Source organism: Passer montanus, unplaced genomic scaffold (assembly GCF_014805655.1).
Source record: "Passer montanus isolate IOZ18808 unplaced genomic scaffold, ASM1480565v1 scaffold76, whole genome shotgun sequence".
In the NCBI taxonomy this organism is placed as follows: Eukaryota; Metazoa; Chordata; class Aves; order Passeriformes; family Passeridae; genus Passer; species Passer montanus.
In genome coordinates, this window is record NW_024372813.1 from 3163022 (window position 1) to 3186761 (window position 23740).

A 23740-nucleotide genomic window follows, 5' to 3' on the forward strand; every position below is an offset into this window, starting at 1 on the left:
CAGGCCCCTCCAGCTACCCCCGGCTCCAGCTCTGGGATGTTGGGGGGGGTTTACTGTTCCTCCACTGCCGCCCAGTGCTGCTGCTACTGGTTTGAACTGGGAGAGCTCTCCCCTTGCGCTTCAAACCGCCTCTCAATGCCCATGGTCTGCCTCCCCAGCTGCAGCAGCAGGCCCCTTGCCCAAGGGATCTGGTGAGGTGCCTGCTGCAGGACTAGCAGTGGGGGCCCGGCAGACCCCCAGAACAACTGCTGTGGCCGTGGCAGCAAGGCAGTGATGCCCCACGTGCCCCAGGCATCGCCCAGCCCCAAGTGCTTGGGCCGCAGCCAGGGGCTGCACAGCTGAGCCCTGACCCCAGCCCTCCTGCACCAGCCTGAAAGGAGGAGGCCAGGGAGGACCTCCTGGCTGGGCTGTGGCCAGCCTGGAAGGAGGAAAAGGCTTCTGGGCCGGGAGACCTAAGGAATCTCTGGCTCTTCCTGGCCTGGCTGGCTGCCCACAGGCAGGTGGGAGCTGCTGAGCTCGGCCATGCTCCCTGTACCTCGTGTGCCACAGCAGTGCCAGAGCTCTTGTACTGCAACATGAGGTGGGGCAGAGTGAGCAGCAGGGACAGGGCAGTGCTGGGGGACATGGGCAGAGAGGCACGGGGCAGTCCTGTCCCACTTGCTGTGCAAGCAGGATCTGTCCTGGCAGGGCAAGGATGGGGTCTGCCAGGTCCCAGCTCACTGAGCACAGAAAGAGGGATGCCAGGGGCACAGGGAGAGGGCTGAGCAGATGTGGAGCTCTGCAGTCCTTGGAGACCTTTGGCTGTGGGGTGACAGGGAGAGCTCACTGCCCACCTAGGACTGGCAAGGATGTTCAGTGTGACTGTGGGACACCGTCAGCTAGCTCCTCCAGCACCACCACCTGGGTACCACCAGCATCCCTCAGTGCCCATTTTCAAGGGGGGCTGATGCATGAATGAGACCCCCAGAGCTGCACCCCAACAGCCTCCAGGGTCCCCCGTAAGGATCCTTACGCCATTCCAAGGAGGAGGCTGGGCAGGCCCAGGCTCTGTCCCATCCCCAGGGAGCATCAGAGCTCCCCTCTCGCTCCGGCATTTCCGCCGGCAGTGGCAGGAATGTGGTGGCCGCGGGAACAATGCCGGCACCTAGCAGCGGTCACCTCCGTGACAGCACAGGAGCAGCTGCCCAGGCACAGCCCTGCTCCCAAGGAGCCGGCAGGAAGCAGATGGAGATGACACCGGCCGCCATTTCCTGCGGCAGGACGTGCGGGCTTTCTCCTCCACTGCTCCCCTTGCTGGCCCAGCAGGGCCTTGGGCACCACAGGCATCACTGCTCTGGGCTGCCGCAGCCGTGTGCTGCACACAGGCACCAGTGCCCTGCTGCACCTGGCCAGAGCCAGTGCCATCTCCATCCCGGTGTGGCACATGCCACCACCCGCTGTGGGATGGGCACTGGGCTGCAGTGCCAGCACATCAAGGGTGCACCCAGGAGCTCAACCAGCAGGAACCAGTGGCATGGGACCCTCTGCCACTGTCCCCAGCTGTGCCCAGCATGCTCCTGGAGTGCCTGGGGGAGAGCCCAGCCCTCAGCTGCCCCAGGAGCGAGCCTGGAGATCCATGACCGTGCAGAACTGCATGAGGGAGGGCAGGTGTGCCCTGCACAGCCCCCAGGCCTTGCACAACAGAGGTTTATTTGGAACTAATAGTTTCCCAATAAATTATGTAATTTAAAAATTTCAAGGGTAAGAAAAAGGCAGAAGGGAGGGGAGCCTGCAGCAGCTCAGCCAGTGCATGGGGACCACAGGGCCACACGACACTCTGGGCTAAGCCCAGGCACTGGTGGGGGCTCTGTGACCACAACCCCTTCCCCTTGGCTTTGGCCTCCCTCACCTGAGGCCACGTGGCCCCACAGGCCTTAGTGTTTCAGTGGGACAGGCCACTCTTGCACCCTCAGCCACCAGCCCCAGGGCTGTCCCCTCAGCCAGCTGTGTGTCTCTCACACTGCAGCTCCCTCACACAGCCCCGGCAGCTGCTCCTCTGTCCCCCGAGGAGCATTTGTGGCTCCTTTCACTCCCCCAAAACCTGTACCCTCTGCTAGCACCCCAGGAAGGAGACAATTGACTCCATCTAGTGGCACCTGGTGAGCCAGCCTGTCCTACCCCCACACTGTAGGCTGGGCTAAAGGGACAGTGGTCCCATCCTGCTCAAAACACACAGCACAGCCCAGGAGGAGCAGAGGGCAGCTCATGGCTCTGCCTGACCCTGGTCACTGCGAGCCACCCACCATCCTGTGTCCTCGGGGGAAGCTGGGGCAGGGAAGGGACAGGAAAATGAGGGCAGAGTGGGGGGTGCAGGGACAGACTTGTCTGCCGAGACCCCGTGTCTTGGGAGGGAGGGGAGAGGGGAAAGGCCATGCTGAAGGGGAGAGGCCGAATGTCCAACCAACCTTCCTGGGTCAGCACAGTCCATAGCACAGTGATGGCATGGTTGTGTGGCAGAGGGTGGCACATGTCCCACAGCAGTCTGGGGTGGTGTACACACCAGCACATGTACCTGGCACTGGAGGGACGCAGTGTGCCACGGCCTCCAAGAGCACCAGCCATCCCCACCCTTCTCTACAGCAGCTCTTAGGAGATAGGGGTGACACAGAGAGAAGCGTGACCTGGGAACTGGTGATACTGCCATGGGACGATGGGTGCTGGCACAGTGCTCGGGTATTGACAGATCCACCTGGCTCCCACAGGGGAGCCGGAGGCTCCAGAGGTGGATGGCAGTGCAATGAGCGTGCAGGTCCTCTGCAGCGTGGGGTACGGCATGGCAAGGAGGGGAACCGTCCCTTCCCACTGTAAACACGGCACTTGGAGAGCTTCGAGCCTTTACCCCTCGGAGCTGTCAGAGGCCCAGCTGGAGCGCGGGCCCGGCTCTGGCACATGGCAGGAGTCATTCTTCATCCCCGGTGAGCAGGAAGCTGTAGAGGAAGTTGATGGCACGCTGGCGGTCCTGCTGGGTCTGCCTGGCCATCAGGTTGGGCGGCGGGCGCAGGAGGAGGCTGGAGAACAGGGCAGCTGTGGAGGCAGGTAAAATCAGTCACTGGTAGGGCGCAAAGACCTTGGGAGGTACAGGAAGAGGCTGGGATGGAGCGAGGGCTGCAGAGGAACAACACTCACCGATCATGGTGGCACTGACGTTGTTGTCCTCCGAGTACCTGAGCAGCTCCCGCAGGAAGGACATTAGGTACCGGAACACGTTGCGGTGGCAGCTCGGCAGCTGAAAGATCACCTGCAAGGAAATGGTGTCAGGAAGCTCTCCCACCTCCCACTGCTGCAGCCTCGGCATGGGTGGCACTCTGGGTTCCACAGCAACTTACCCACAGCTGCAGCCCAGTACTGATGGCACTTGTGGGCTGTGGCTCCTGGTGACACTGCTTCAAGAAAAGCTGTGTCACCAGGAAAAGTCCCCAATGCCCTGTGGCAGCTTCCTGCTTGTTTCCAGCCAGATCCCAGCTCCCACTGCCCCAAAACTTCCCCCTCTCCTCAGGGACATGCTTGATCTGGCCTGATGCCCCACCAGCTGTTAAGAGCCACGCACAGCTCTCCACAAAGGACAGGAATTGTAGCTCTGAGCAGGTGCTCAAGCTCTCTCTAGGACCAGGGGTAGTTTGGCCCCTCCCTGTTCTCCATGTGCTCAGGGTGAGACATGCCTCACTTGCGGTCTTTCTGGAAGAGCTGCCCACTCTCCCAGAGCCACTGCCAGCCCCCAGGCAGGGAGCAGGGCCAGGCAGGCCCAGGGGCATGGCACAGCCCACAGCAGCAGGAGCTGCCCCGAGGCAGCAGCAGCCCCTCACCTGTCGGCACAGCCGGCTGTTGTGGGACCCCTCCAGACACCGCTGGTACAGCTCATAGCAGATCACAGGCTCTGGAAGAGCCTCCAGGAAGATGAGGAGAGCTTCAGCCACTGAGTGATTACTGCCCGCTGGAGTGCTGGGAATCAAGGGTCATGCTGAGCAGAGATCCCCTCCCTCCCCAGATGCTCATCTTGCAGGAGGTCACACAAGATCCCTGCCGGTCTAACTTCTCCTCCTCCTCTTTCTCCTCCACTGTCCCCCATTCATGAAAAACCCTGCACTGCATTTCCCACCCTCTGGCTGCACAGAAGCCCCCTGCTCCATTAGCCTCTTCTCCAGACCATGCTCTTCAGTATCCCAGCTCCTGCACTTGGCACAGCCTTGCAGAAGCTTCCAGAGCCCCTGGCTGCTTTGGCCAGCACAGACTGAACTTTGAGAGAGGTTGTGGGGGGACCAAGGGAAGCCCATCCCTGCCAGGAACCCTGCCAGGTAAAGGTGACAAACAAGCTCTCCCAAGAGTGAACTCTCCTAGCAGAGCTGAGATCCATCATGGAAGGATACGGATTGTCTCAGGAATGCTGGTGTCCAGGCAGTCAATGATCTGCTCCAGCTCTTCCTGCATGCCTGGAGTCTGGAACAGGTCCTCCTGTCAAAAACAGCACAGGGATGGAATAAGTCACCTTCCCCACAAAGGCTGAGGCACATGGTGACTCATGGTGACTCCCAGTGAATGGTGAACCCTGGGAGACCCAGCCAGTGCCTTGAGCACAGGCAAAAGCCTTGCCCTGTAAACACCAAACTGGAGCTGATTTCCAGGTGCGTGTGAGGACCCAGGTCACCAGGAGAGCTCCAGCATGGCAGAGGCCCCCTCCCACACCCTCCCTCTCACCTGGTGGAGGGCATGCTTGAATAGGTGGTCCACCAAGAGCCAGATCTCCTTTGGCACCTGCAGCGGCGCCTCTCTTGCTTCCTCGTTGTCCAGGGAGCCCATCTGCAGGATGGATTTCTCCTGGGGAGAAAGCACACAAGGGCTCAGGGAAACCTCAGTTCCTTCTGCCTCAGGCCCTTAGCCCCTGGTAGGGAAAGCTGGGGCAGGGGAAGCAGGACCCCGAGGTGCTCTAGCCCTGACTCACTTCCACAGCACCAGCCATTGCCCCACAGGTGCTGGCTCCTCTCCCTTCTGCTGCCCCATGGAACAACCTGCCTGCTCTCTCCAACAGCCCCAGCTCCCTCAGACCCCCAGGAGGTGGCTCTGGCTGCCCACGGTGCCCTGGCCCCATCCCAGCTCCCACCCTGCAGCCAACAGAGGCTGGGACCCAGCAAGTCCTTGTGCTGCGGGAGCTGCCCCGCTGGGGAGCCCAGCCCCGTCCCCACTGACCCCACACCTTCCCTGACTCGGGGCTGCTCCCAGGGCTCTGCAACTGTCCTGATTCCTGAAGTTTCTTCCTTGATTTTCCCAAGGAGAGCTCTCACTGAGTACAGGCCACCACTGTCACAGTTCCTGCTTACTCCTGTGGAGCAGCTGACAAACTCCATGGCTCAGATGTCTCCATTACACCAAGCTTTAACCGGATCCATGTTCTTGACTTGATTTTACTCTCACTTCACGATCACTCACATTCCTGTGACCTCCAAGGAGGAAGCCATGCCCAGCATCCCCAAAGCACCCAGGAACCAGCACAAGCAGGAACACAACCCCGCCACCAGCAGAGGAGTCCACAAGCCACACAGAAAGCACCTCACTCCAGCTGAGGCAACAACTGCCATGGCTGTCCCTGCAGCACACACAGCCCTTGACAGCAGCCAGGGGCAGCTTCCCTGCTATGCCCAAGACACCAAGCTGACACGAGCCCTGGTGGCACGGGCAGTAGCCCCACTTGCCACACAGCACAGTGCCCCACTGCCCTGCACAGCACCCCGCCAGTAGATGAGAAGTCATGGCTGCATGGCTGCCTCGCTCAGCCACATGCAAGGTCAGGAAGCAGCCTGTCAGGCAAGAGCATTACAGAATTCCTCTAAGAGGGAAAGGGGGAGAGCTGCAGACCCTCTCCCAGGGCTGTGGACACTCTTCACAGGCTGAGGCTCTTCTACAGAAACCCCCCGTGCCAGGGCATCACTGGAGCCAAGCATTGGAGGAGCCCTTAGCATGACTGGGGGAGCTGTGGAGACCCCCATCCAGGAGATCCCAGGTATTCAGAGAAGAGAAGGGCCGAGGTGCCTCGAGGCAGACGAGAAGGAGGAGCAGGAGCAGGGGGCGGAGGCGGGTGCGCATCGGCCGGGCCCCGAGCGCCCTCTCCTGCTGCGTGTGAGGAAGGGAGCTATGCCACGTCCTTCCCACGGGAAGATGCTCCCAAACATCAAAATTCCTCCCTTCTCCTCTGCCAGGAGGGAGTCTGTGAGATTCATGTGGTTAGACACCCAAGCTCGATCCCCTCTTGGAGAAGGAACATTCCTTCCCTCTCCTGCTGTACTCTGCCACTGCGCTGACAGCCCAGAGAGGAACAATTCCCTCAGACTGGGAAGCTGGTGCAGAACCAGCTTGAACAAGTTACAAATGTCAGAGCCAGCGCAAGGACAGTATGAACACCCACAGCATCTCCCACCTGCTCTCCCAAGGAAGTTTTCCTTGCTTGGCTCCAGCACTGAGCACGGGTGCCAAGGGAAGCAGCGATCCCGCTCGGGCATCGCGGCCATCAGAGCCAGCAGCCCCAGCTCCACTGCTTGAGGAGGCACAGAAACATCCACCTCCCTCGGCCTCCACAGGGACACAACCAGATGGAAGGAGCAAAAGATCTAAGTTTCCTACTCCAGCCCTCTTCTCACGGGAGGAGAGGATGCTGTGGTGAACCCCTCCTTATGGTCAGAGGTATGTCAAAGGCTGCCAATCTTTTTTGGGACTATCCAGCACTGCTGTCAGGATCAGGAGAGTAATTTTTTTCCCCCCAAAGCAAATTTGGTGAGCTTTAACATTGAAGGTGGACTTGGCTCTGGGTGCTTCTCCATGCTCTCATCCAGCCCACAGCTGTGCTAAGAAGCTTTGCTGACAGCTGTCTCAACTCTGTGCTCCCCTCCCCTTCCCTCTGCCACAGAAAACAAGGGAAAAGCTCTCATTCTTTACAAACACACCACTGAGAAGCAGACTGCCACGCAGCAATTGCTTGTGTTACCTTTTCTAAGAAGCTGTCTTCTTCCTGAGAGCAGCAGGAAAGAGAGGAGAGGAAAAGGTATGGTTAAGAGGGAGAAAGCACTCTTGGATTAACTCTTGTGATTAAGCAGAAGCCTAATTTGCATTACAAGAACCCACTGAACACCAGGTCCTTCACACATTTTGCTGACACAGTCAAAGTTAAACCTGTGGTGAGAGATTTGCCTGCCAATTAACAGCAATCCTGCTCATATGATGCACAGTCTAGTCAGGATTTCTGGAAAGCCCTCCAAAGGGGCTTAGACAGCACTGTTCACTGGCCAACAGCCAGGCCATGGGCAGGTGAGAAGTGTCCACCAGGAAGAAGCTCCCTGGTCAGAATCACTGTCCCTATGTTATTCAGCCATCTTCCCTTGTGACCAGGCCAGAGATAAAACCTTCCCTGGGCTAAATCTGTGTTTCTGAGTGTGTGGCAGCTGTGGAGCTCACAGGGCTCCTAAGCAGCTTTCGGTATGGTCAGGGAAACGATGGCTTGTGCTCAAACCCGGCTGCTGCTGCTGCAGCCTAAGAGCATTAGCATAGCATGGAGAGGAGTGTGCCAAGCCCTCCGGCAGCACAGCCAAGCCCTCAGCATCCCCAAACAGCCATCCCTGTACAGCCAGGGCCGGCTGGACACTGCTCATGGGTCTGCAGGAGGAAACCGAAGCAACTCGTCCATGCTGAGTCTTGCAGATCGACCTTTCAGGGTAGGAAGAGCCTCAGCACATTCCCATGCTGAGCTGGGAGCAGCTGCAGCTCCCATGGCACAGGGACACCAGGAGGAATGAGCATCTCAGGGTCTTCTGTGGCCTCTGCAGTGCCTGCTTCCTCTGGAGCCTCCCTGAGTTCTAACAGAGCCACAACAGACTGTCCTCTTCCCGAGAACAGCTTGCTTCTAACAGGAGCTGGCACGGGTTTCTCTCCTGAGGCACAGGGGGAGGGACACAGTCACAGGTTTGGGAGGGCAAACAGCCACCTGCACATTTTGTAATGGGTGAGTCATCTCCACCTCACCCCACAACCTGAGCCTGGCTGCTCACCTCTCCACAGTCACGGAGTGGCTTGGGTTGGGAGGGACCTCAAAGCTCATCTCATTCCACTCTCCTGTCATGGGCAGGGACATCTTCCACTATCCCAGGTTGTTCCAAGCCCCTTCCAACCTGGCCTTGGACACTTCCAGGGATTGGGCAGCTCTGGGCAAACAGTGCCAGGGCTTTCCCACCCTCACAGGGAACAATTTCTCCCTAATGTTGAGCCTTCAGCATGATTTGCTCCACAAGACTCACCTGCTCCTGACAGGGGTTCTTCAAGAGGTTTTTTTAAAACCCAAAGTAGTATCCCAAGAAAAAACAGGATGAGACACTAATACTGAAACCCCAAAGGAGAAGTGCTCAAGTGACAGCAGCCAAGTCACTGCCTCCTGGGAGAACCAGGAGAGCCATTCCCAGACAAAATCCCACTTACCTCAGCCCCTCAGTGACTGGATCTCCAGACCTCCCTCCACTGAAAATGACAGACAAAGTCTAGCCAGGCTGAGGAATAGTTGGATGCAGTGATGGATGAAGCCATGCAAGTGCAGAAGGTTCTTAATGCACAGACACTGCCAGCCTCACACAGCCTAAGTAGCACCAAAACTCAGGGAACTGCACCCCAGTGCTCCAGCTTGCAGGGCAGGCAGCACCAGCACCACTGACTCAGGCAGTTAAGTGCTCAGCTTGGTCTGATTCCAAGGATTTCTCAGCTCACAGGTAAAATCAGAACCAAAGAACTTAAAATATCCCCCATGTCCATACGGAGAACTGTGTCCCTGTTGCAGACACTGGAGGAGGTGCTCCTGGCTGACTGTTTTGACTGCTTTATTTCTGGATGTTTCACTGAGTAACAGGAGAAGGAAATCTATAGACGGAAGGAGAAGCCGCCTCAATGGACTCAATGGAATCTAACAGTGCATGTCTGTGAGGGTAGAGCCAAGAGTCTGGGCCCTAATTCTACTCTATCAACCAAGAAGCTGGTGCTGAGCTGAAAAGTGCAGATGGAAAAGCAACCAAGGCCAGTGAAATGTTCCAGACTCCTAGAACAAGACTGACTATAACCAAATCCTCAGAAATCTGAGGAGCCTGAAGCCTGGTTCAGTTGCTTGACCTGAGGAGGCAAACAATGTATCTTGCTACCTGCATCCTGCCTAGCCTGATTAGTGTGTTAAAAAGTCAAAATTCTCATATAAAATGGACTTCTCTGTATATTGGACTTGTGAGAAAGGTAGACACCTACAATAAAAGATGGGAACCGGAAGACGCAAGGAAAGGCACTGGACAACTGCTGAAGGGATGAGAAAATGTGGAAACAATGGGAGTGGAGGCTGGCAAATCTACAAAGGTGGAAAAGCAGCAGCCTACTGGACAAAAAACCCCTCATGTAAGGCTGAGACTGTGAGATAGGAGAGGAAAGGTATCACATGGCAGAGAGACTCAAATAATGGGGCTGAGCTTTCAGGTGGACAGAAAGAAAGGACTCTCCTGGCTGAACAAGAACGGGGACACAGGAGCTGCTGCACCTCACTGGAACATGGTGAGGAAAGGCAGAAAGGAGAGATGAATGAAACCAGCCTGGAAATCAGAATTACAGCCCCAAAATGGGACAGCCCCAGAAACAGCTGAGAGTACCCAAAAAACAAGAGTTGACTAGGGCACCACTGCACCCTCTCTAACGCATACAGTGAGCTGTGGGAGGAGGAAAATTGATGCTGGGGGCTGGCATAGGCTGGGGAGAGGAACAGTTTGCTGCACCAGAGAGACCTCTCCCTGATGAGCTATCTCTCACCCAAGGCATTATCTCTCACTGTGGTTGGTGTGGGAGGAAATGGCCAGAGAGGCTGCAACATTGCTCATGTGCTGAGCTGTGTCCTTCAGCACCCCACACCACACACTTTCCTTTGCTCCTCCTGCTTCTGCTTGCTCCTTCTTCTGATCAGTGGGAATGTATACAGAAGGAAAAGGCCCCTGAGGCACTCATCATACCAGAAGAAGCCCATATACCTTGGATGAGAGGACCCTAATCACATCTCTTATGACACCGCAGTGCCACCCAGCTGAGCCTGCCAGCACCTGTAACACCAACATGAGGTGCTGGGATCACTTTTTCATCCCATCAAACAATATTTAGAGCCCACTCAGAAAAAAGGCATAAAGCACAGGCTGTCAAAGCCATCGGCTCTGGTAGACAGGAAGAATAAAAGAGCACCTCAAGCTCTGTGAAGTCACTCATCTCAGAGCCAGCACAGACAACCCGACCTGCAGGTACTGCTCCTGCTTTTGGGGGCAATCAGAAGGGAATCAGGCTTCTCCGGGTTAGAAGAGCTGCATCAGAACTCACCAGGTCTATGAGCTTGGTGACTGGAACTTCTCGGATGGGTCGCTTCATCCGGCACAAAGCCTCAAGTGAGGTGCCAAAGCAGCTGGGCAGGTAGGTCCCACTGATGGTCAGGAAATAGTCCTTCCCTCGGTCCAGGTGCAGGACAAGAATATCCTCAATTTTATCCTCACCAGAGTTCAGGAGGGTGACTGAGTCCTTGCTGACGTACACGTCCAGGGAGATCTCCGTGCCCTCATCTGCAACACACTGGAGTGCTCAAGAACACACAGACACTCTCCAAAAAGGGTGATGGGGACAAACATACAGTGGCAGGGACAAAGGCCACGACAGAAAAGACAAACAGACAAGACTGATTGCAAGGAAGCTGGGAACAGGAAAGACAGGAAGGACTGAATGGAGATGGGTTGGCAGGGTCTACAGCACTACACTCACCTGGCTCCAGGTAACCTTCACAAGGCTCAGCCCGAAGCCATGGCTTGCAGTAGTGTCTGTCATTGAGCTTTGGGATGAAGGAGAAGTGACAGGTGACCTGCCCATTATTGGTAATCTGGAACTTCTGTTTCTGCAGCTGACGGAATTTCACGTTCTCAAACTCAAACTGCAGAGCAAAAAGAAATCAAGTGATATTAATAGCCAGGATATGGCCCTTAGCCAGCCCCCCACAGACTCTGCAGTGGCCTCCTGAGGCTGAGAGGAGCCCACCTAATGCAGAATTCCTCACAGAAGTCCTGCCAAGGAGACAAGACAACATGTCCTTGCTAACCCAATTCCTGATCATAAGATACAGTTCAATTTTCTATAATCCAGTTCATGGAAACAAAGTCTTTGAAGGAAGTTCTGGCACTTTGAAGGCTGCTGTGTTTGGGCAGTGACAGTGATCCCAGTTTCATCCTCACCTCTCTCCTGCTCAGCTCCAGTGAAGGAAGAAAGTCATTCTCCATCCTGTCCATTATACGAACAATGTCTTCAAACAGCTTCCGATATTTCTGCTCATCCACAACCTTCACCTGTGGGAGACAAAAAACACTCAATGAAACTTCTGACTGCCTTTCACAGGAACTCTCTTGATCATGAGTGAACTGCAGAAGTGAATTATTCCTCTAAGCACTTGCTTCTGTAGCTGCAAGGCTGAGAGAGTTCACACATGTGTGCAGTCCCAAGCTGTGTCTGCAACTTCATGCAGATTTCACCCCTGCAGGTGTTACCAGGGTCTGTCTGGCCACACAACTGGGAGATCACTGGAGGCAACCTCTGTGAGACAGCACTGGCATGCTGCAGCACTTCTCATGATTCTCCAGAGGGAAAGGAGAAAGACTTCTTTAAATAGTCTCAGCCTATTCCATTCCGTGCAGGTGAGGCACAAATGAAGTGGCGTGTCTGGTTCTGGGCTCCCCAGTACAGGAGAGACATGGAGCCTCTGGAGTGGGGCCAGCAAAAACTACACAGATGCTGAAGCACCTGGAGCATCTCCCTTACAGGGAAAGGCTGAGGAGGCTGGGGCTGTTCACCCTCAAGAGGAGGCACAGCTGAGAGGGCTCTGTCTTTTCCTGTCTGCAGGGAGGGCTCAGAGCACGGTCCAGGCTCTGTTCTGTGGGGCCCAGCAATGGCACAAGAGGTATGGGCAGGAACTGACCCCAAGAGTTTCACCTGAACACGAGGAAGAACTTCTTCACTGTGTGGGTGACAGAGCACTGAAATGGATTTACCAGAGAGACTGTGAAATCTCCCTCAGTGGAAAGAGTCCAAAACTGCCTGGACACAATCCTGTGCCATGTGCTCTGGGATGGCCCTGCTGGAGCAGGGAGATGGGACCCAAAAACCCACTGCAGTCCCTTCCAACCTGACCTATTCTGTGACCTGAGCCACCCAGGGAGCAGGAGGTAGCAAAAATGAACATGGAGTGTCCCCATTTGCTGCACCAAAAAAACTGAATTTGCGGTCACTCTCCACTGAAGACATCCAGGTGTGAACCAGATGACACATCTGACGCAGCACAGGTACAGCCAGGTCCAGGCTGCTGCTGTCTCCGTGTGGAGGAGGGAACAGCAGGACTCACCTATTCCAGTGCTGCCAGATGCAGCACCCCCACAGCAGGCACACCTCAGTTGGGTTCATGTGTCCTCTTGCAACAGCCTTAGCAGAGATGCCCTGACTCTGTCACCACCTCCCACAGGAATGCCTGGAATGCCTGGCAGTGCTGGGATTCCTCTCCAACAAACACAGAAACCTACCCCGATGCAGAACAGGGCACTGACAGGCTTGTGGTCACTGGTCTTGAGGTCCATGTGACTGCAGTACCGGAGCTGACTGACGTTCCCTCCTCTCCAAAGGATCCTATCACACCACGCTGGCACACGACACTTCCCACTACAAAGAAAAACAGGTTACCAGGGGAATCCAACAATCCTATCAAGCCATCCAAGCTGTTCCTCTTCGCAACAAGGCAGTTCCCTCCACCCACATCATCACAGCAGTGATGGGATGATCTCCTATCACGTACCCCAACTTGAATTCTGGGTTTTTTGCTGCTCTCTCCCCCTTTCCCAATACAGCAGATAAAACTCCCATCCTTTCCAGCACCAGGAAACAACCCTCAGTCAAGCCCATTTCCACAGCCTGAACCCATGTGTGCTGTGACCCAAGCTGCATGACTTTCTTGTGCTGCCAGACCCTTCTGCCCACAATCCAACCCATCGCTTATTGTTTCCATTATGGAAAGTCTACTCAGTGGTTACTATTGTGTTGTGAAGCCTGAATCCTGGGTTATCCTTTTTCAGATGAACTAACGTGATGATTCATAAACATGGCAAGTCAAGTTCAATCACTACATGGTTTGAAAGTTCTTCTTGGGAGTTTCTCCCTTTGGAGCAGCCCCTGCAAAAGATGCAGCCATGTCTGTGGGAGGCACCAAGCAGGAACCACAGCTGCTATCACAGTGCAGCCACCCTGTGGGTGTGCAAGTCAGGGGACAGGGTGACTCAGACAGCCTGTTTTCTTAGCTCTTCAATTCCTTTTTTATACTGTTTGCCTGTCCCTGGTAATAGAAAAAGCCCCTAGTGCAGGGTCACCTGAGCTCACACTTCACCTGCCTTCATCCAGTGGGATCAGCAGCTACAGAGGTTTAAGGGATGTGCCTGGTCAACGTACACAGGGGCTGCTTATTGCAGAAAGCAGGAAAGAAAGGAAGGCCAAACATAACACTGACAGCTATGCACACTTCTAAGAAGTAGGAAATCAAATTTTGTGAGAAAATGTGTTTCATGTCACAGGTAAATACACCCAGTTGCAGCAATGTACCTGGAGTCCCAGCGATCTGTTTTAGAGTCATATTTATACGTGGGGATGAATTTAATATCTCCTTCCATGAAATCTGCGAATGCTTTCTTCTGAGTGCGCTGAATATTCAGCTAAAGCAGAAAAAGAAAGTTTTAAAAAGGAAAAAAAACAAACCAACAAACCAAACCCAAGAAACCCTCCCTTGCCACAACAGTGTTAGAGAGCAGATCTACAGGCAGAGCAACCGTGGCCTGTGGCCATTCTGTGGGATTCACAGACACCCCCAAACTGCCTCTCAGACCTCACACCTTTAACACACAAGTGGAAAGTTTTCCAAACAGACTGAGTACAAATGGGAATGGTACTGCTCACCAGACCATGCAGGCAGCATCAAGCACAAGTTAAGGAAAATATTAATGGCTTAAGATTGTCATCATTAATTGTTCCCCACCAATCATTTTAGCAAGAGCCTCCAGGATTGCACTTGCCTGACAACCTGACACCACCCTCCTTTGCTCCTTTCCTCTTCTGAAAAATCCCTTGGATGTTTTCCTCACTAAGACCTAAGCTACAGCTGTTTCCTGAACAAAGCTCTGTAGTACAGCAAAAATGAGCTACAGAGGACAACCAACCAAATTTACTGTTAAACTGCCAGAGGTGATATTGCACCACTGCTGTTCATGTTTCCTGGGTGCAACCCTTCCCTGAAAGGCACCTGCCAACCACCTTCCGTGTGCTGCAGGGAAGTGCCGAGCAGGGAAGGCCACAGCACAGAATTCAGGTCAAACTGGCTGAGCAGATTTGGACTCCAAATCAATACCTCTATCACAACACAGATCACAGCAGCTTTTGTTGCTGTTACGAATGCCTGTGTTCAACTTGTAGTTTGTATTTAAGAGAGAATTCCTGCACTGAGACACAGACACACTTACACAGTGACTGCCTGAGTTACCCCAGTATGGACAATCTGGTTTTGTTTAGGGGGATGTTGCAACCAGCACACTCAGAGCTCTGTCAGGGTCCAGTGTCTATGAACGTGTCCAGACCCTTATTGCAGCATGCCATGGAATTATGTAGGTTGGAAAAGCCCTCCAAAACCATTGACTTCAACTGCTCCTCCAGCACTCTCAAGGCCCCAGCTAACCTATGTCCCCACATGCGACCTCTACATGTCTGTTAAATCCCTCCAGGAATGGGGACATCACTGCCCTGGGCAGTCTGTGCCATGGCTGGACAGCATTTTCCATTAAAAATTTTTCCCTAATATCCAACCCAAACCTCTCCTGGCACAACTTGAAGCCATTTCCTCTTGTCCTGCCAGTTGTTACCTGTGAGAAGAGACCAGCCCTGACCTGGCTGCACTGTCCTCTCAGGGAATTGTAGAGATCAAGAAGGCCCCCCTGAGCCTTCTTTTCTCCAGGCTGAGCTTCCCTAGCTGCTCCTCATCAGATTTGTGCTCCAGCCCCTTCCCCAGTTTCATATCTGCCAGCTCCTCCCTAGCAGAGCCACGTCCCAAACCAAGATGACCTCCCAGGGATGGGGCGAATATGAGTGAGTTCACTGACCTGGTCATAAGTCAGCAGTTTCTGAAGTTCGTTCTTGCTGATGAGATTCTTCACTTCACTGGCATCCAGCAGACACAGCCTGTAGTTCAGGTCTCCCAGCCAGATAACAACACTGCAAACAAAGATACACATACAATCATGGAATGGTCTGGTTTGGAAATGATCTTAAACCTCATCTTGCTCCAGTCCCCTGCCATGGGCAGTGACACCTTCCACTATCCCAGGTCACTCCAAGCCCTGTCCAACCTGGCCTGTAAGAACTCCAGGAATGGGGCAGGCACAGCTTCTCCGGGCATCCTGTGCCTGGGCCTCACCACCCTCACAGGAAGAATTTTGGAAGCAGATCAGCAGTTAACAGCTCCCCTTTTAAAACCACATTAAAGCTGACACACGTGGAAGACAAAATGGATACATTAAAGACTGAGTCCAACAGCAGAAATTTCTAGTGACAGCAGATCCTACAGCACTAAGTCAATTTCCTTTGGAATTCCCCAAAGATTGAAAACTTGGTTTAGTAGGACATAATGTGTTTGTCTCAGCCTGAAAAACAAGCCAGAGAACAGCACTGACTATCTAAAGAAGCAAGACCGGTGTTCACAAAAAATCCAGCTGGTATTGAGGCTCTTCTCATGTTAAGAAGAGGGCCATGGTGGAGCTCATTAAGCAGAGCCAGCCTGTCAGCCAGCAGGACATGTGAGGCATTTGTATCTGCAGGGTTATCCCTCATGTACACCCTGCTTTTACCTGTTGGTTTTTCACTGCCTTTCCTTCAACCAGAGCAGGCCACTGCTGCACCACTCAGTGAGCCAAGACCCCTCTGCCACACAATTAGCAGGAGCAAATTTAGGTTCCTGGAGGTTACAACCTTTTGGATATTGTTTCCCATCCCTGCCATCAGCCACACCTCACCAGCACACGCTCACACCCTGCTCCTCTCCAGGCTTCCAAGCAGGCTGACAGTCTTCTTGCTATCAGCAGCTAAAGAAGCACTCATGGGACTCACTCTTTACTCTATAAAGGTTTCATTTAAAGATTAAAATTTAAACCCCTTGCTAGTACCAAAGCTCTTCCTGTTTATAGCCAAACATTTCCATTAGTGGATTATCAAGGATAATCAAATATTTGAAGGTTTTTTTCTGTACTAATCCACTCTACATTTTTAGTTTTTAAATGGTTTAAGTATTAATTACAGAAGTACCAACCATTTGTATTCTGTTTAGGCCTGCTGAAAAGCAAGTTATACAGCAATGCAAGGAGAGGGACACTGGGCACAGGTGCATAAGGCACTGCAACAAGGAGGTGACCAGTTTGTCTGCAGGAACTGCAGCACACCACAGCACTTGGGATTTCAAATTACTTTATTAAGCCAGAAAACTTATCTGCATGAAACCTCCTGTTGCTGCAGTTTTGACTTGGGTTACTAGACACCACTGCCAAAGGGTACAACTCACTCGTGCTTCATGATGTTGAGCTCGGACAGGCAGTCTGAGCTGGGGATCAGGAAGCTCATCCGGGCACAGATGTCCTTGTAGTCCTGGTTTCGACGCTCAAAGTCCTCCACGTGGGCAGCCAGGTGGGAGTTGACGATACAGAATGTGGTGTTGTGGAACATGAACCTGATGGCCACACCACCCTTGTTGCCCTAGGGACAGGAGGGACCAGTGGGGTTGGAGTGGGTGGCAGGTGAGGGGACTGGGATGGTGAACCAAAACAGACTGTGCCACTTCTTGCATGGATACAGGGAAGCAACAAGCTGGCCTTGGTGACTCACCATCTTTCCCATGACTCCTGTGCCCACAGACTCTGTCACAATCTCTCTGATATTGCTCAGATGATCTTTCTTAGCAAATATGAGCAACATCATCCCAACCAGGCGGACCATTTGCACCTGCAAAAATAAACAGGATCCTGAATTCCCAGAGAGGCAGTGGGAATGCAGTTCTGATCTGCTCTGCCTGATGCTCTGCTGCTCTGGCTCTCCCTGTTCCTCATGTTCTCAACTCAATCCGTAATTGCAACAACAGAACCCAAAGGGTCTCCTGTCCTCAACAGCATGGTTCTTAGGGTCCATCTGTCACCCCCAAGGAGCTGTCAGCAGTGCTGAGCCCACTGCATTCCCTACTCTGGTCCCTCCCTACAACAGGGTGGGCAAAGAGAAACAGAATAAATGCCCAGCGAGTTTGTCACTCAGGTCTCAGCCCTTGCTGTGCTCTAACCAGCAGAAGCAGAGAAGCCCCTGAGTGCTCCAGCCAGGCCCAGAGCTGGGGCTCTCCTGAGGCTGCAGATGCAGTGGGAGTCAGAGCCCACCCTGGCTTCCTGCAGACTCCAGCGCAGAGGGGAATGGACAGCGATGCTCCTATTTCCCTAAGGCAGATGTGCCTGATGCACGGGATAGCAAAAGGCATCTCTGAGCTACAAAGACTGACTCATTATCCAGAAATACTTGTTCCCTAAAGCCAAGGGCCTCTCTGGATCTGAGCAGTTATCTGTTCCCACAGAGCTCAGCCCACAGAGGCTAACACCGTGCTCACGTGCCCTGTACCAATGGGGATCTCTGCTGATCTTTCAGGTGTGCTAAGCCAACACTGCCCAGTTTGTGACCTTCCTGCACCTCCAAAAGAGTGGTATCACCCCTCTGAAACAGTGACATCACCATTCTGAAACAGTGACAAGGCCTCACCTGTGTGAGCACAGTCTGCATGCTCGCCTCTGTTTCGCACAGAAACATTCAGGTGTGTTGGGATTAAGTCTATGGAGTGAGGAAAGAAGCTGAGAGCAGAGAATTTGGCTGCAAGGGCCCAGCACCCGGTCTGCTTTGCAGGAGCAGAATTTGCAAGTGAGCACAAGCCTTACCTACAGCTTCAGCTACTTCCCCCTCCTGCACTGCCCCAGCCATATCCTGCACTCTCCCTTTCACTAAGGTGGGAGAAATTCTCCCAAAACTAAAGCACAGCAAAGGGAGAGGGAGTAAGAGCCTCTCTGCAGTTCAGGCCCCGACTCCTAGCTCCCTTGATAGGTCTCACTTCAGCAAAAGACTCCATTCCCTGTTTCATTTCCTGTAACACCTGCTCAGAGACAGCAGTATGGGGTGTGACAGCAAACACACAGGTTAAGGACGAAAGCGAAACCCATTCATGTATTCAGGACTGGTCCGTGCAGCAGAATGGTTTGTCACAGCAGAGATAAAACCAATGTCTTGCTTTAAACCAGCCAGAACGAAGTCCTGCTGCCACAGCTGAAGCAATTCTGACTCAAGGCAGCAGCATCGGGAAGATTTCACTTCATAAATCATCCCATACCTTCAGAGAAAAGCTATTTGTTTAATTTACCAGCTCAGGACACACCTCGCTTCTATAGTACAGGATGAGAAGGGAATATAGGTAGAGAATTTGAACCTGCTGCTTCTCTTACACCTACATACAGGTACTGTGGTCCCCACCTTTATGCATTTCTACTTCAAAGCACAGTATTTCCTACAACTGTGGTGCAGAAGCAGACTCTCCAGATTTAACTTGACACATACCCAGGCATGCACATGCCCAGTATCACCCTTGGTTTCTCCAAGCCTTGCTCCTTGGACAGGAAGGAAAATGGAAGCCCTTTTCCTTTTTCCTTCCCATCATGCCAGCTCCATGACAAGCCCCCATGCCACTGAGCAGAACTCACTTTCTTGTATTTGGCCTTAGGGTGCAGGCACCTCTCCACAGCAGACAGCCACTCCTGTTCCTTTGTAGAATCAAGGTAGAAAAAAGCCTCCGTGCTGAGGTCCAGCTCCTGGAACCTGGAAACCCAAGAGCTTAGCACCTCCAGCCTTCCTGCACATCCCCCTCTTGCTACGGGAACGTGAAACCTCCAGCAACAGCCCTTGGAGGAACAGCTCCTTTTAGCCACATGCTAAGTAAAGCAGTAGAATTTCCACATAGAGAGAAAGCATAGAATTCCCCCATGCCTTTGAGATCCTACCCCAAGCCCCCAGCAATCCTCTCCCTGAGAAACACCACTTTAGGCAGAGGACAACAAGCAGATACCTCCAGGAAAATCTATTATGTCATGCTAGCTTTGTTCAACCTGGTCCTCTGCCTCATCTGATGGCCTTCTGCCCTCAGATGGCCCCTGTGTGACACAGCTCAGCTCTGTGCAGCCTCTGAGAGCATGACAGGAACCCAAACCCAACCCAGCCCTCCTGGATCCCCTCCAGCTGCTCACCCAATGCAGTAGAAGTCCGGAGGCTCCATGTCATATACCAGCCACGGGGTCAAGAAGCTGTCAGGAGACTGTCCATTCACATTCCAAGTTCCCACAAAGAACCTACAACACAAAAACAGCCGAGCTGTTAGGAAACACAATGAAAACCACAGCAGCACAGCAGTGTTCTGGCTGGAAGCATGCACTGTGAGCTGACCCTGCATGGGGCAATGACTGCCGTGGGGGAACTGGAAGTCACAGAATCACTGAAGTTGGAAAAGACCTCCAGGATCATCGAGTCCACGCTGTGCCCAATCCCCACCTTGTCACCCAGCCCAGAACACTCAGTGCTGTGTCCAGGCACTCCTTGCACATCTCCAGGGATGGGGACTCCACCACCTCCCTGAGCAGCCCTTTCCAATGCCTGACCACCTTTTCCATGAAGAAATTCCTCCTGGTGTCCAACCTGAACCTTCCTGCTGCAGTTTAAGGCCATCTCCTCTCATATTCTCCTTTGCTCCCTGGGAGCAGAACCCGACCCCCCTGGCTGCCCCCTCCTGTCAGGGAGGTGGGAGAAGGTCCCCCTGAGCCTCCTCTTCTCAAGGCTGAGGCTTCCCTGCTCCCTCAGCCATTCCTCAAAAATTCTCCCAGGCTTGGCTCACTCCCAGTGACACTCCTTTTGGAGTAAGGCATTCCACCAGCAAACATCTGGCTCTTTTAACATCATGTCACGAGGGGCAACACCATAACACTATGGTGGGACATCTGTCTTCACTCTTTCTGCCCACCTGCTCCAGCTCACGAGATGTGACATACACAGAGAGAAGACAAAAGGAGCAGCTGCCCCATGGGCAAGAGACTTTTGGGTGTACCATCCTCACTGGCCACCTGAGCTGCAACCCATCACCAGCTGCCAGGGTCCAATCCTGGGTGACATCCAAGCCCAAAGGAGAGATCCCACAGCTCTGTCCTTCCCTCCCAGGTCTCACCTGAAGTTGTGGAGGTTGATGTAGGCTTTCTCCCTCTTGGCCAGCACATGCTTGATGAGCCCCTCTCTCTGCCCCGACTGTGTGCTGGGCAAAAACATCTTGCGCATTGTGTTGGTCACCTTGGGCTGGTCTCTGGATGTGCCTTCTCTCTCTCGGTGAAATCTAGGAAGGAAGCAAGAGCAGCACTAGAACTAGCTCTGCTGTCTAGGAAGAAAAGTAAAAAAGGGAACAGATCCCTTACGTTACTTACTGCTTATTCTGAGGGACAGGAGGAGGTGGGGGTTCCCGTCGAGATCCCGTCTGATGGTTCTGCATGTTCCTTTTCTCTTCTAGGCTCAGGGTGTTGAAGTCATCCTCAAATCCCAGAGCTCCTGTAGTGAACAATACAAGAAAAACACCCTGAGAAACAATCTGAAACAGCTCAGATCAAGAAGGAAAAAAATGTAACACCACAGAAAGCAAAAAACCAAAAGACAGTAGGAATACATCAACTGTGTGACTCTGGAAATGGGAGAAAGGGGCACTAACCACAAGGCAAGGCAGGAAGGAGCTTAACATGCACAAACCAAGGGTGAAAATAGCACTCAGGAAGGAATTAACAGACAAGGAAGCACGGCCAGACCCAGCTCCTACCCCGGGCAGCCCAGCACTGCACAGGCCCCAGAGCAATGCCAACTGTACCTGGAGATAGACCTGGGAGGCTCTTCTCCACCTGATGCCAAATGGCTGAGTCCTTAGGTTCAGGAAGAGATGCTTTCAGGTGTGCTGGAAAATAACCCATCCCTGTCAGAAACTGCTGGCAGAGGATTTCACACGCACAGGAGCAATTCTGCTCACCTTCCTGTATGCTCTGCACTTCTGACAGGAATCCCAAGCAGCGCTCCTCGTCAGGGATCTCAAAGAGCCGCTCCGGTGCCTCGTCACCCTGAATCCTGACCTTGCAGCCTGCTTCAAACACACTCACTGAGTCAGCCCAGGCTGGCTCAGTCCCCAGGCTTCCCACCCAGCTTCTGGGTGTTGTTTGTGATGGAAACCTGCACCTAAGTTACCCTCCCTGCGCTTCTGAGGTCCCCCCACCCTGCTTGGGGTATCCCCAGCACATTCTCCTGGCTTTAGGAATCCTCCCCACTGCAGTTTTGCAGAGAAAAGCTCTAAAAGCAGGAATTAAAATTGCAGACATTTTGACCATTTGCATTTCAAACCTCATCTGTCATGACAACTGAGTGTCTGACAGAGCCAGATGACAATGTCAGAGGGAAAACCATCCCTGTTTGAGCAGAGGACAAACACAGAGCCTGGGGGAAGACTGGAAGGCGAAACAAGCAGCAGTGGCTGTTCCCTGACAGGATCTTTAGCTACACCACTGCCCTTATGAAACTTACTGTTTGTAGCTATATCAATCAGCAGAGTTTCTTCTGCCTCTAGAAAAGAGAAAGCCAGGATGAGTAGAGCTGATGCTGGATGCTGCAGTAATTGAGGACTCCTATAATTACACTGCCTGCTACAGCCATAAGAGTCCTGACAGGAACAAAGAGCTCTAATTTACATCTGTACATTCCTAACGGTTCTGGCAGAAAGAGCCTGGACAGTCACCTCCCAACAAGTGTCCCAGGGAGATTCCCACCACACAGTTCTCACACACTTGCACGGTTTTTCCCCATCAGTGCAGCTAGTTTGGGAAAGACAAACTTGACAAGGAACTTCAGAGCTTCTCTACAGAGCAAGACCAGGGGCAGAACATGCCTGAACTTCACACATGGGAATGAGCAAATTCAGAAAAAAAGGACTTTTACTCCACACAAGGACTCGCCCCAGGACCAATTGTTGCTATTTAAGTTCTTCCAAGACAAGGACTAAAGCCCTTCCTCATCCAACAGGTGGGATGCTGAGAGCTTGCTAGACCTTAGGAAGTTTAGATGCAAACACGCAGGAAAAGGCAACAGCTCCCAACTCTTGGCATGGCAGAGAAGTCTGAGAGACAGACACCAAATGCCAGACTCTGCAACCAGGTTCTGTGCGTGCTGGCTCTGTGTGATGCCAAGCCCACTGCACACTGGAGCCAGCCAAGCTCCTCACAAGTGCATGTTGACATGGAATGACAACCTGCTTGGATGAGGAACAAGGGGATGCCATAAAATGGGACTTGCTGTTTCACAGGGAAAAGATTAAATCTGCTGTGGCTCAGGAGACAGGTCAGGAAACACCATTAAATTTAAGGTTTGTGGATGAACAGCAGGAGATTCTCAGCCTTCCCCCCAGCAGTCAGTACCTTGCACACATTTAAAACGGCTATTGATGGGAATATAATCCGGATCAGAGTTTTCTTTCTCCTGGGAGTGAATAACGACCCTGCAGACAGAGGGAAGGCTTGTAAAAACCCAGCCGCAACGCACACAAACGGGAGCTGTGTGTACAGAGACAGTGTTTGATTTTTATCACTAAGCTTCTGGGGCAGGAGGAAAAAGGCAACAAAGGTGAGACCGTGGATAACCCGGGGGAGAAGTAAGAGCTACTGAACCCTCCCTGCCACGGGGCAGGTCCAGCACCGGAGTGGCAGCGGCTCTGGTTGCCGGAGGAGCATCGGGGAGCCGAGAAGGCACCGCCGGAGCGCCGGTCCCGCGGGTCCCGGCCCGCAGGGTGAGGGGAGCCCGCCGGGATCCCGACAGTCACGACGGCTGTGGCAGCTCGGCGAAGAACCGAGCGGTGCCCGGGCACGGCGCGTCCTGCCCCAGTCCCGCCGCGGCGGCACCAACCGAGGCGAGCCGGGCCCCGCCGCGCTCGCACTCACCCGTAGCGGCCGGCCCGCCGCTCCAGGCCGAGCACGCACGGCTCCCGCCGCCCGGCCCGCACCTCCGCGCCGGCAACGCTCTGCGCCGCAGTTAAGAAAACCTCCGGTCACCGGCCTGCCCCGCCCCACCGCCGCCCCCCGCCCGCCCTCGGCCCCCGCGCGCGGTGGATACGAGCAGGCCGCAGCCCGCGGCGCGCGCCTCCATGGCAGCGCTCGGTCTCCCGGCGACTCCGCGCTGGGCACGGGCACGGGCGCGGAGCAGAGCGGCGCCCGCCGCCGCCGCCGCGCCCTCTGCTGGCGGGAGGCCCCCACCGCCCGTGCCCGTGACGTGCACCGATTGCGCGGCAGGAACTGGGAGCGCACCGGGGGCGGGGGGACTTGTGGATCTGCCGGGTTCCCCCTGGATGTCCCGCACCTCGTTTCCCACCGCGCGGCAGGAAAAGCACCGGCCGGGACCGGCGCTGACCCGGTATTGCTCCAAACCGGGAGGAGGCGTGCCGGGAGGAGGTGCGGGCAGCGCTCCGCTCCACCCATCCCTT

General features: G+C 54.0%; 1 protein-coding gene across 3 annotated transcripts; it reads right to left on the reverse strand.

Annotated features, from left to right (window-relative positions):
• Nucleotides 1-1671: 1671 nt before the first annotated feature.
• Nucleotides 1672-23719, reverse strand: OCRL (OCRL inositol polyphosphate-5-phosphatase). Of its 3 annotated transcripts, none has more exons than XM_039731214.1 (24): nucleotides 23374-23707; nucleotides 23202-23281; nucleotides 22683-22762; nucleotides 21796-21834; nucleotides 21251-21358; nucleotides 21095-21178; nucleotides 20664-20784; nucleotides 20414-20575; nucleotides 19446-19547; nucleotides 18906-19020; nucleotides 17011-17127; nucleotides 16691-16881; nucleotides 15240-15351; nucleotides 13696-13805; nucleotides 12630-12765; nucleotides 11295-11405; nucleotides 10831-10996; nucleotides 10399-10634; nucleotides 7010-7033; nucleotides 4732-4851; nucleotides 4404-4488; nucleotides 3843-3970; nucleotides 3166-3277; nucleotides 1672-3063 (listed from the first exon to the last, which is right to left on the reverse strand). In XM_039731214.1, exons 1-24 carry the CDS (start codon nucleotides 23404-23406, stop codon nucleotides 2939-2941), a joined length of 2697 nt encoding a protein of 898 aa, XP_039587148.1. In that variant the 5' UTR covers nucleotides 23407-23707; the 3' UTR covers nucleotides 1672-2938. The 3 variants fall into 3 exon arrangements, with proteins under 3 accessions (XP_039587148.1, XP_039587147.1, XP_039587149.1); XM_039731213.1 differs by having other exon boundaries at nucleotides 21251-21361; XM_039731215.1 differs by lacking the exon at nucleotides 7010-7033 and having other exon boundaries at nucleotides 21251-21361; nucleotides 23374-23719.
• Nucleotides 23720-23740: the final 21 nt, after the last annotated feature.